The sequence below is a fragment of the Cynoglossus semilaevis genome, chromosome 9 (genome assembly GCF_000523025.1).
Source record: "Cynoglossus semilaevis isolate Cse_v1.0 chromosome 9, Cse_v1.0, whole genome shotgun sequence".
Classification (NCBI taxonomy): domain Eukaryota; kingdom Metazoa; phylum Chordata; class Actinopteri; order Pleuronectiformes; family Cynoglossidae; genus Cynoglossus; species Cynoglossus semilaevis.
The window spans coordinates 1,480,783-1,493,346 of NC_024315.1; the positions used below are offsets into that span (position 1 = coordinate 1,480,783).

General features: G+C 44.1%; 1 protein-coding gene across 1 annotated transcript; it reads left to right on the plus strand.

The window, feature by feature from the left end:
* Positions 1-22: 22 nt before the first annotated feature.
* On the plus strand, positions 23-9,695 carry ern2 (endoplasmic reticulum to nucleus signaling 2). Its single transcript, XM_025058660.1, has 24 exons — positions 23-386; positions 1,755-1,872; positions 1,961-1,994; positions 2,931-3,003; positions 3,106-3,173; positions 3,277-3,404; positions 3,490-3,591; positions 4,011-4,070; positions 4,144-4,360; positions 4,471-4,549; positions 4,633-4,783; positions 5,261-5,412; positions 5,714-5,950; positions 6,399-6,543; positions 6,836-6,937; positions 7,023-7,110; positions 7,192-7,381; positions 7,471-7,567; positions 7,670-7,869; positions 7,969-8,116; positions 8,190-8,317; positions 8,433-8,556; positions 8,713-8,780; positions 9,014-9,695. The coding sequence occupies exons 1-24, from the start codon at positions 297-299 to the stop codon at positions 9,194-9,196; spliced, it is 2,982 nt and encodes a 993-aa protein (XP_024914428.1). The 5' UTR covers positions 23-296; the 3' UTR covers positions 9,197-9,695.
* Positions 9,696-12,564: the final 2,869 nt, after the last annotated feature.

The following is a 12,564-nucleotide window of genomic DNA, read 5'->3' on the forward strand; positions in this document are numbered from 1 at the left end:
GAGCCCCGCCCACTCTCACTGTTTGACAGTTCGTGTGTGACGTCACCGAATCCGTCCCAACACGGAAACAGAGCGGCGACCTGCTGCGTCGCTGTTATTATGGATTTAAAGCGGTACAGCAGCCGGAGACATAGTATACTTCGCTCACTTCGCTCACTTCGCTCACAGCGCGTTATTCGCCGACGTTCGACGGCCGTGGTAACGTCCGTGATCGATGGAGGTCCCGGCTGGAAGTGAGGAGAGGCTTCGACCCGAGTTTTTATCGAACTAGCGTCAGTTGTGTTTTGTTCTCAGCCATGAAACGGAGCGTTCGGGGGATCGTGGGGGCGCTGGGCCGCACACTGCTGGCTCTGGTGTTGTTGTCCTGGGAAGAAAGACTCTGTCAGGTAAACTCTGACTCCGCCACTCTTCCTGTTTCACCCGCCGTTGCTGTTACCGGGTTTGTGTTGCTACTTTCGCGGAACTTACGCCACAAATGGCTCCCGGCTGTGTGAGCTCCTGTGTCTATTTCAGGAACGAGTAAAGTTGCCATGATATGGTTGTGACTTTTGAGTGTTTTGAAGCTCACTGGGGAACTCTCTCTCTCTCTCTCTCTTTCTCTCTCTCTCATCGGGGGGGCGGGGGTAGTTACTGTTTAGGCCCGGATCTAAACTGCTCCAACTGGGGTGGGTTGGAGGGCGAATAGAAATTTGAGCAGGGAACACAAATTCACCAGCAAAATGAAAGGAAAAACGCGTTGTTTATGAAAGGAAAAGTATTTTCAGACTAAGACTGTACTGTTCTGTTTACCTATATAAATCCTCTTTCTCGCCGGAGGGTGGTGCTGTAGCTGCAGTTTTAATGCACTCGTTAAGTGATGCTGCTATATGCTATATTTCGTAAAAAAAAATTAATTTTATAAATGTTTAAAATATATAAATTTTATAATTTTTTATATATATATTTATATATATATATTATATATATATGCTATATTTAGATGCTATATTTCGATGTATATTCAATGTTTACATTGAATATACATCGAACTATCTTTCTAGTACTTTCCACATAAACAATGTTCCCTTTGTAACGTCTTAAATTGTAATCCAATAATGTAACGATAAGTCATTGACAATGTGTAAATCCTTATCTATACTTTCAGTAATCTTCACTCATCATTAATGGCTTACATTAATTATTATTATTTATTTTTTATAAAACACATTTTACTTACTTAAATATTATTAATCCACAACCACAGAATCGGATTTTCTTTGTTGTTGCATTTTTTCCCCAAAAAAATGACTCTTTAGCTCCGATGCTAACAACAAAACATGTATTTTATATCAGATATTACATTTTTATTTTTTTAAATATTTTGTACATTTATTTTAACATTACATTATTAATTATATAGAACAAGATAAATAAATATTTCTGCACACCAGGATGGAAATTAACCAGACTGGGATAAAGGGATAAAAAAGAACAGAGACAAACTGGTGTATCTGCCTCAGCTCTGTGTTTGCTGTCCTGCCAGTTACCACCCCTTAGTGGGTAAATATGGGAGTGGTAAATATGGGAGTGGTACACACACACACACACACACTCACACACACACACACACACTCACACACACACACACACACTCACACACACACACACACACTCTTAAACACATGTTTAAGTGTTTAGTGACACCGTGACTGAAGCTCCTGTCAGACTCCCTCTGTCTGTTCATAATCCTCTCACTATCTGCCCCCCCCCCCCAGGTTGGAGGCGTCAGGTCCATCACCCTCCCTGAGTCGCTCCTGTTTGTCTCGACGCTGGACGGCAGTCTGCACGCCGTCTCCAAACAGTCAGGAGAGATCAAGTGGACGTTGAGAGAAGGTTGACACGAGCGAAGTTTCCCCCAAAAATCTTTTCTCTTTACACACGTGTCTCATTTGTGGCTCCGTTGTTCTGTGATTTCTTTCAGACCCCATCATCCAAGTGCCGATCTACCCCACAGAGTGAGTCACATGTTCATATCCAGTATATGCACAGGTAGAAGAGGAACGTGTGATGACAAACTCACTGAATTTTATTTGATAAACATTGAGAAATCTTTTCAGGAAAATTGTATTTAATGCAACTCATCAAACACTAGGACAATAACAGAAAAAAATGATAAATTATTATTTTACTACGTCACTATTTATGGAAAAATAAACAAAAAAAATCAAATAAAGATTTTCGGCCTAAAATATTTGAAGTATTGCTGTCTAAACCAGTTGAGTCAGTTTTAATCTTTTATATAGACATCGCACGTCATTGTCTTTTACCAGGTGAAACAGCGCCCCCCACTGTCCTGCCTCCATCATTTACCGTGACATAGAAACAGTTTTAAAACTGAGATAATCTACTTTACTACTGTTGTATAAGTTATATGACGTCATAAATGATTGATTAGTGCGTAAGAAAAAAAGTCCAGTTGAAAAGTAAAATAATTTGTCAATAATCAGATGGAACAGGTAAGGTTAGTTAGTAACTAGTTAAAAAAGTCACCAGGCAGTGTTGCAAAAAACACACGTCACCAGGCAAAGTCAAAGAACATCAGTATAAATAGAATAATGAATAGTGGAAGTGTAAAACGTCTGACAGTGCCCCCCTCAGGCCTTCAGGAAGACTGTAGTTTGTCTTTGATTTGAATGATGGTAAAAAAAAAAAAGAGCCACTGCCTGAAGAGGTTCGATTCCTGAATGGTATTTAATTAACCACCGCGCAGTTCGAGTTAGAGTAAATAGACTTGAGTGAGTGACATAGTGAGAGAGTGAGAGAGAGTGCCTATAAAGGACAGGTCGTATAAAGACTCGAGTTATCAGCAGGGACACAGCAGGGACACAGCAGGACGAGACAAAGTCTTGACTGAAGCTGACGTTGTACTGATGCGACTCTTGTCTTTTTAGGCCAGGTTTTCTGCCCGACCCCAATGATGGCAGTCTGTACGTTCTGGGCGGGAAACACAAGGAAGGCCTGATGGTCAGGAGCAGCACCTCTTTGTTCCTCAGAGTTCCTCTCTGTTTGTTTGTTTGTTTGTTTGTTTGACTCCATGTTGACACAGGTCTTTGGATCTGTTCACAGAAACTTCCTTTCACCATCCCAGAGCTGGTGCAGTCTGCCCCCTGCAGGAGCTCCGATGGAATACTCTATCTCTCTGAAACTGTGTGTGTGTGTATGTGTGTGTGTGTGTGTGGGGGGACATACTTTCCAATGTGAGGGACATACAAATATTTGTCAAACCAACCTGTGGTTTGCAGGTAAAAAGCAGGACGTGTGGTTCGTCGTGGATCCTGAAACTGGTGAGAAACAAACCAGTCTGACGACATCTGCATCTGAGTCCATCTGTCCAAACACTCCTCTGCTGTATATAGGACGCACAGGTGGGTCACCTACCACACACACACACACACACACACACTTGCTTTCTTCCTTAAAATAACGACTTCTGTGATTTTTCTTCTTCAGAATACGTTGTCACCATTTTCGACACCAAGACTCAGGAGCTGCGCTGGAACGCTACGTACAACGATTACTCTGCTCCACCGTACGATGAGAAACAGGACTACAGTATGTGCAGTGTGTCTGTGAAACTCAGTAAAAAAGGACCAATTCATTAATAATAATATAATAAATGCATGTATACAGATGTATACACTATATATACCTGCATGTATATATGTGTGTGTGTATACATGTATATACACTATTGTGTGTGTATATACATGTATACACACACACTGTGTGTGTATATACATGTATACACACATACACACAGGGATTTATTTCCCTAATAATGAAAAGCCCATGTTTTAAAAGCTCTTTTCCCTTTTTTAACTTTGGATACGGTTCTGTCTCCTGTAGAACTTTTCTTTGTTCTTTTCATTTTGATGAATTAAAGCGGTCAGAATCAGACGTCACGGTCAGTGAACCGTCCCTCCGTCTGTAGCTGATCCATAACTGACCTGCACCTCCGTCTGTCTCCTCAGAAATGGCTCATCTTGTGTCGAGCGGTGACGGTCTCGTTGTGACGGTGGACAGAGAGACAGGTGGGCGGAGCCACGTCTGGTCAGTCTGTCAGTAAAGACAGAAACATTAAAAACGTCTGTTTTCTTCCCTCAGGTGACGTCCTGTGGAGTCAGAACTACGGCTCTCCTGTGGTGGGGGTCTACCTGTACTCGGGCGACTCGCTCAGACACGCCCCCCACATGTCACTGGCCATGGAGACACTCCGCTTCCTCACCTTTTCCTCTGCCAGTGACCAGACGGACACACAGTCCACGCTGAAGTGGAGCTACCAGTTTGTCAAGGAGCAGGCCAGCGCTCAGGCTCAGCTGGTGTACGACACACACACACACACACACACATGTCTGGGTTTTCTCCAGTTTGTGATAATTCTACCGTGAACTTCTTTAGTCGAGGAGTTAACGCAGCTTTTGTCTCTTAAAGGCCCACGCTCTACGTTGGGAAATTGGACTCTCACCTCTACGCCTCCACCTCCTTCGTCCACCACGGAGTCTCCTTAGTTGTGAGTTCAAATCTTTAAATCCTCATCATCATCAATAGAAACACCGTTTTCAGCCGGTGACGGTTGTGCCTCTTTGACCGCAGCCTCGGGGTCTGATCCTGGCCCGGATCGAGGGTCCCGTGACCGCGGAGGTGACCGTCAGAGAGCGAGGGGAGTGTGAGATCATACCGTCCACGGACGTGCGCTATCCACCGGGGAGCACCAACAGTCGGAAGAACCACTGGCTGCTGATAGGTGGGAGAGATGACCATCAGTCACAGTACAGACTGACTGTAGTTTCATTGTTACTGTAGTTGATTGTGTTCATTGGTGACACCTAACGTTTGTTTTCAGTCACTGCACCAGTGTCTCAGGTTCATCTGTTTTTCTTTGTGATTGTTTTCATCAGACAAAACGTCTGTTTTTCTTTGTGATTGTTTTCATCAGTCAAAACGTCTTATGATTACTTTAAATTACTTTAAATTACTTTAAATTTAGGATGTATTTCAGGCCGTTCCATTTCACTCAATACTTAATGTTTTAAGTTTTATATTTTGCTTAGAATTTCATTCTATTTCTATTTAAATGCACTGATAAACCAGGTCAGATATGTTCATGAACTCATCAACCATTACCAACCCTAACCCTGAGGTTGAACTGGTTAATGAGGTTAAACCAACACTGTCCAGTCCAGACCCGTGCAGCTCTAACCTGACTCTAACTGTGGTCCAGGTCATCATGAGCCCCCCCCACTGGCTCACACCACCATGCTGAGGGACTTCCCAGTCATCCTGCAGCACTCTGGTGAGGCCGTCATCCCCCCCCGGCCCCCGGGCTCCGCAGCCTCCACCGTCTCCCCTGCCGCCTACAAACAGAGGCAATATGTAAGTCACACCCTCGGCTCTATTCAGAGAGGGAGAGAGAGAGAGGGAGAGAGAGAGAGAGAGGGAGAGAGAGAGAGGGGGAGTCAGTAAATTACCAGAGGGTTAGTGGGCAATTATTCTCTCTTATTAGACTATTACTCTGTGCTGCAGCCTCTTTACAGCAGCTGGGAGAAGAACTATTGATGTAATACAACACTTAATGTCTCACTAACTACAGCATCGATCCAAAAGTGCTCAACATAAAATAAAACGAACAAACCGGCGTCGGTAAATGTGATTCCTCCTCGTTTGTGTCCTTCAGTTCCAGACAGTCGCCGGAGGCCACGGTGACGGCGCTGTGTACAGAAGAGAAGGACGGGGAGGAGGAGGAGGAACAGGAGGAGGAGCAGGAGGAGCAGCAGGGCAGAGAGGAGCGTCAGGACCCCAGCCCAGGGCGGCCCCTGTGCTGCCCGTCTACATGACTCAGGATAATCTGACCCTGGTCGTCCTGACGCTGCTGGTCGGAGGATGGCTGGCCTTCATGTGCACGTACCCAGTGGTGAGTGCCACCTTGTAGGGTTTAGTGGCCTCTACTGGTGAAAATGAAGTTTGATTTTAGCTTTCATGAATTTCAAACAGGGACCTAACGATGCATCGTGAATGGGTTAAAAATCATTACAAATGTTGACAATTCACATCGGTTGAAATAAAAAACTCAGTCGTGCATCAAGGTGTAAGGAGTAGGCTCACAGACGCTACACACTCTAGGACAGTAGGTGGCGGTATGTGACTAAAAACATTGGTTGTGACCTGTTGTTTTTTTCTGTCCTGTTCTGGTGTCAGTCGATGAGTTCTGACAAAGTGAGCATCAGTGGAGTTGGTTTTGAGCTCATTTGGTTTCAAAACATTGTGATAAAATCGTGAACAAAAAAAATATCGTATCAAGTTCAGTGTGGTTCCAGCCCCAGTCAGGTTGTGATGGTGTCTTTTTGGGTTTTTTTCTCCAGCGTGCCAAACAGCTGAAGGCCCAGAAGCAGCTGGAGGAGGTCTTCGAGACTCACTTCCAGAGAATGCAGTCCAGTCTACAGACCAACGTCCAGACCTCAGCCTCCACAGACACCAACCTCTCCACTGACACCAACCTCTCCAGTGGTGAGCAGCAGGATGGATGTTTATAAAAACGTACAGTAAAGAGTCCAACTAGTGGTGAACGATGAGAAGTTCAGGCTGTGGTGCAAAAAAAAAACAAAAAACGAAACAGTTGTTTTTATCTTTTTTTTATCATAAATACCATACAACAGCGCCCCCTACAGTTGAAAACTGTTAGAATGTAACAAGCAGCTTTGATTTTTCACCCATTCCTGGAACAGGACCAGGAATCAAACCAGCAAACCAGGGGTTAACTGCTGTTTTTAACACGTTTTTAACATTTTCTATCCTCCAGACTCTGTTTTTGAGGACCCCTCACCCACCCCCCCCACTCACAGCAGCAGCAGCAGCGCAGATGTTCTCAGGAACGGCACAGCTGCTCCCAAACCCGCTGCAGGTAACGCCTCGAGAAGACGAACCGGTGGAGGTGGTTTTCGTTATTCACCTTCAACCGATTGTTCTTTACTTCCTGCCGTTCACAGGAGCCGGCGAGGAGGTGCAGGTGGGTAAGATCTCCTTCACTCCCTCTGACGTCCTGGGACACGGAACAGCAGGAACCTTTGTCTTCAGGTACGGGTCCACACCGGGTTCACTTCGATCGTGGTCGTCTACACGACCGCTGACCGCTGCGATGTTTGTTTGTGACGTCAGGGGGAAATTCGACGGACGCCACGTGGCCGTGAAGAGAATCCTGCCCGAGTGTTTCGAGGTGGCGGAGCGAGAGGTGCAGCTCCTGCGAGAGTCCGACACTCACCCCAACGTCATCCGATACTTCTGCACGGAGCGAGATCGCCTCTTCACTTACATCGCCATCGAACTGTGCACGGCCACCCTGCAGCAGGTCGGTGTGGGTCGGAGCGCCGTCCGTCCTCTGGTTCAGGATGACTGACAGCTGTGTCTGTGTCTGTGTCTGTGTCTGTGTCTGTGCAGTACGTGGAGGGTCCGTCCAGCTTCCCCGGCCTGAGTCCCATCACTCTGCTGGAACAGACCATGTGTGGCCTCTCACACCTTCACTCCCTCAACATAGGTCTGAGACACAACACCTGATGAAAACCTCTGCACAGTACGGTTCATATCCAAATCCTCAAACCCCACGCTCTTCACGCTCCGCCTTCTTTTTTTTTATCAGTCCATCGTGACCTGAAACCCAGAAACATCCTCCTCTCGGGGCCCAGTGCTCTGGGTCAGGTCCGGGCGCTCATCTCCGACTTTGGACTCTGCAAGAAAATTGCGGACGGTCGGTGCAGCTTCTCCCTGAGGTCAGGAATACCAGGAACTGAAGGCTGGATCGCCCCAGAAGTACTGAGGGAAACGCCAGGAAATAAACCAGTAAGAAGGTTTTTACTACTTCATAAAATAATAATAACAAAGTTTTTTTTTTATTTGAAAATAGATTTCTCCGATTCTTTTTTTTTTTGTCCATCACAGACTGCAGCCGTAGATGTTTTCTCAGCTGGCTGTGTGTTTTACTACGTAGTCAGTAGGGGGCAGCACCCCTTTGGGGATGCACTCAGGCGACAGGTCAACATCCTGTCAGGAGAATACTGGCTCTCACATTTTAAGGATGATTTAAACGGTGAGCTCAGGGTTTTTGTTTGGTGATAATTTTATTCTGCTCCAAAATAACCTTGACGTCTGTGTCCAATCAGACGACTTCATAGCCAGAGATCTGATCGAACAGATGATCGGGGCTGAGCCCGAGTCTCGACCCTCCACAGCCTGTGTCCTGAAGCATCCGTTCTTCTGGAGTCCAGAGAAGCAGCTGCTGTTTTTCCAGGTCTGACGTCGTCGTTCAACTTTGTGTTTTTTTTTTTTATGACATCTTAGCCTCGAGTCTAACGAGACTGACGTGTCTAAAGTTTTCACCTCCATCCGTTCTCTCTGTGTCTAAGGACGTGAGCGATCGCATAGAGAAGGAACCAGCCGACAGTCCTATTGTGGTCAGACTGGAGACTGCAGGGAGAGCTGTGGTCAGAACCAACTGGAGGATGCACATCTCTGTGCCCCTACAAACAGGCACGGACACACACACACACACACACACACACACACAGTGTTTATTCCCTGTAGTTAATTCAATAACACCGCCGCTGCCTTTAATCCATCTTTCTTTGACTCATCTTTCATCACAGAATCCTGTTCCGTTTATGACAAACATGTTTTTCTTTTCAGATCTGCGTCGTTTCAGGACGTACAAAGGAAACTCGGTCCGAGACCTGCTGAGAGCCATGAGGAATAAGGTCAGACAAACAGCTTGAAACCTTTTTTTAATAAAATCTTTATGAGTTACGTCTGAGTCTATGTGAACTGAAAACATTTCTGGATTTTTCTGGATTAATTTTCCAGCTCTTTGAGTCAGTTGACCTGCAGGAATGACATGACATTTAAAAAATTTTTTAAATGTTATATTAACCTGCAAAGGTCAAAAGGTTGTTTTTTTGTTTTTTTTCACACTCACCTTCTGCTTGTACAGAAACACCACTACCATGAGTTGCCACCGGAGGTGCAGGAGACACTGGGCGAGCTGCCCGACGGCTTCATCGTCTACTTCACCTCACGCTTTCCGCGGTTGTTGATGCACACACACGCTGCCCTGCACATCTGTGCCCACGAGAGACTGTTCCACCCCTACTACCTGCCCCCCAGCTCCAAATAACTGTCACGTGACTCACGGTCAGGAAATCCCTAACAGTGGATATTGCTTTTGTAAAGCCCAGATACTGTTTGGAAGGTAAAATGTTGTTTTGTAAAGTAGTGAAAAAAAAAGTATTTTATTGAAGTTACTTAAACTGTGCAAAAACAGCCAAAGACAGTAATGTTAAAATTGACCAGTACCAGGAACACACTCTGACTTCTGCTGATTTTAGAGCTGTCATCGTACTGTTTCTCACAGACACGACTGTGATGTTTTCCTCTTCTGTTCATCACTGCACTGCTACGAGGTAACGGTCAAATATTACTGGTGTTACATCTAAAGTTACAGATATATTTCTTTTTTATCTTTAAACTTGGCTGTTCACTCCGCCTCATGGAAAACTACTGTAATGTCAGGCTCTAATCACTGGATGAAGGTTTGTGTGTCGTTCTGCAGTGGACTCATTTTGTAAGTTTTGTGACTGTGTGAATAAAACTGTTGCTATGGGAGTGCCAAAGAAGGGTGTAAATCAAGTGTGTGGTGATATTGACAAATTCAGACCAAATTTGTTTTTTTTAGATTTTTATTGCATTTATTATATACAAAAATAAATAAATAGATAAACAACTGAAACCGTCAGGAGAGCACCAGATAAGTTTGTTTTACCCCATGTCACTTTCCATCCATGTACACATTCAGTTTTTATTGTATAAAATATTTTTTATTTTTTACTTTTTTATTATTTAATTTTTACTACGCCAAATTGTAAAAAAAACAAGTGTCAAAACATTTCTCTTTTTTTTAGTAGATTTATTGTTGTCGCAGCAGTTCAATGTTTATTTTGTATCAACGTCAGTACTTCACTTTGACCACAGGGTGTCACTGAAGCTCCTTGGTAACCGGTAAAGGTACAGGAAACAGGTACAAACAGGAAATAGGTAACAGGTGCGTGCACTTGAAGAAGTTGACAGCTTCAACTTGAAGCTGTGTGTTGGCCGTGAACGTTATCATCAGGTCAAAGTGAAATAAACGTGGAATCACGTGAGCTCAGCGCTTTGTGTTCAATGAAACAATGTTTTGTTTTTTTAATTCAGAAACTTGGACTAAACTGCCACAAATACTCGAACAGTTGCGTATATTATTTATTATATCGATTATCAGGCGTTTTGACTGAACGGCCAGATTCCCGCTACGACCTGATACAGAATATGAGCAGAAACGGTTGTTCGTTCATTTATGGGAAGTTACTGTTGTTGGAAATCGTAGAAACCATGGATATAACATTGACCACGACTGTGACCGAACCACTGGTCCGTCAGTACCGGGTCCAGAACCGTCACAGTCCCCGCGGAGAAAGTCCTCAAACTCACCGGGATCTCACGGATTGGACACATCGACCTACGCTGGTTGGCCATAAACAGGTATGGTGACGTCACTTGTTGCTAAGGTGAATTTGCTTATTGTTTATATCTAACGCTGACATCGTTGACTCTGTAATGTTCCATGTGTCGTGTGACGATGGGGAGAATCACGTTGGTCGAACGGGATGTAAATATGGCAAAGAACTAAACTGTAAAACAGAGGGAAATTAATCAGACAGAAATAATAATAATAATAATAATAATAATAATAAGCCTGAGGTTAACGTTCTGGCGGGTTTGTTAGTGGTGACCGGTAGAAAATGTGAGCGATGTTGTTGTTGTTTGTTGGCTGTGGAAAATATAAAGTCGTTGAATCAACAGGAAGTCAAGATGATGAAGAGTAAAGCACTTCCTGTGTATCAGACAGTGTATTAGAGCCTTGTTAAACTGACGTTAACTCTGGGATGGATGGATGAGAGTGTAGCTGTTTTCGTTACTGCAGCTTCTGTCAGTACTAACAGAAGTAACAGTACTAAAAACAAGTACTAAATCTTTACTGTACCTATACTATACTGTGTCTCACAGCTTAGAATAGAGACAGAATTATTTATTTTTTTGCTGAACTGCATCGTATTACATCTTTTTACCAGCAGAGGGAAACATTTCCCACAAAACTCGTCGTTCTAAACCAGAGTTGGTAAAGACATTTGAATCAAAATAATATGTTTTTTCATGTAAATGCTGGGTTTATTTTGCTTCTGTTTTGCCGCTGCGTCCAAACAGCAACAACAACAACTTCCTGTAGAGCAAACGAAGCCGCAGCAGCAGCAGCTCGTGATTTAATCTCAGTGTCAGTGTGAAGGAAAAACAGAGCAAGGGTTTAATGACGGGAAGACCTGGACTGATGTGTCATGACCGGAGCATCTGCTAATGAACCACTGGCTGTTTATGTTCCCCTGTGACACATTAGTGTGAGTGTGAGTGTGTGTGTGGCAGTAACACAGGGAGCACTTGGCCCATTATTAAATATCAGAGTTCAGGTCTCGGCCCAATCAAAACAGCCTGAGGGAAACGTCAGCCTGATCAGAGTCATGAGACCAGTTTCACTCCCACAGATTAGCTGCGTGGTCTACAGATGTGACTTCGACCGGGTTTTACAAATTTGTCCTGAATTTTGTTTTAAGTCAAGTAGAAAAAAAATATTTTCTTTGTGAATTCATGTCAGTGAAACACGTCTGTGATCAGAGCTCATTTACAGTCAGTGGTTTCTCTGTTGTTGATAGAACATGTTGTGTATCTGTGTGTGTGTGTGTGTGTGTTGACTTTGTGGTGAGCAGTGGAGCCTCACAGTCAGAGGTTCCTGGTTCAGCCAAAGGCCTCATCGTCTCTCTGTGTCTGTTTGGAAATGTCCTGAAATGCTCTTCATCGCCACCTGCTGCTCCTGGGCTGTAAACTGACACAGATAGAAGCTGAGTGTAAATAGAAGACGTGTGACGTCAACAGGCCAGACGTTGGGTTCTGTACGTGCAGTACTGCAGTACTACACATGTTGCAGTACTGCAGTACTACACATGTTGCAGTACCTGTTGTAGTTCAGGCCGTTCCTTCCTTCATAAAGTTACTCAAGAATTTACCTTCAAATACTTTTTTACAGTATTTTTAAAGGCCGTTCCTTCCTTCATAAAGTTACCTTCAAATACTTTTTTACAGTACATTTAATAGTACCTGTATTCAACATACTTTACTAAAGGTATTTCACTGTCTTTGTTGTATTTCTGTTCTGATAGAAGAGGTTGAACATTAGTCAAAAAGTTCTCAGACGAGGTTCACATACAGTAGATAAGTAGGTTGGAGTTGTCCTAGAACTTTTTGACTTCCTCTCTGAGTCTCAGGGCAGATTGGGTGAGAACAATAACAGTGTGTGTGTGTGTGTAACCTGAGGACATGGCGTCCTCCTCTGTAGTTGTGGTCTTCCTTATGTTTGAAAAACCACGGGGGAGACGTTCTCCCTGTGGTCCAGGACTTTTC

What these genes read in the sequence shown, in the direction of transcription:
- ern2 (XM_025058660.1), top strand. Translation starts at nt 297, where the DNA reads ATGAAACGGAGCGTTCGGGGGATCGTGGGGGCGCTGGGCCGCACACTG. An exon ending in GAACCACTGGCTGCTGATAG is followed by an intron (nt 4,784 to 5,260) that starts GTGGGAGAGATG and finishes ACTGTGGTCCAG; the next exon opens with GTCATCATGAGCCCCCCCCA. An exon ending in AGCAGCTGCTGTTTTTCCAG is followed by an intron (nt 8,318 to 8,432) that starts GTCTGACGTCGT and finishes TCTGTGTCTAAG; the next exon opens with GACGTGAGCGATCGCATAGA.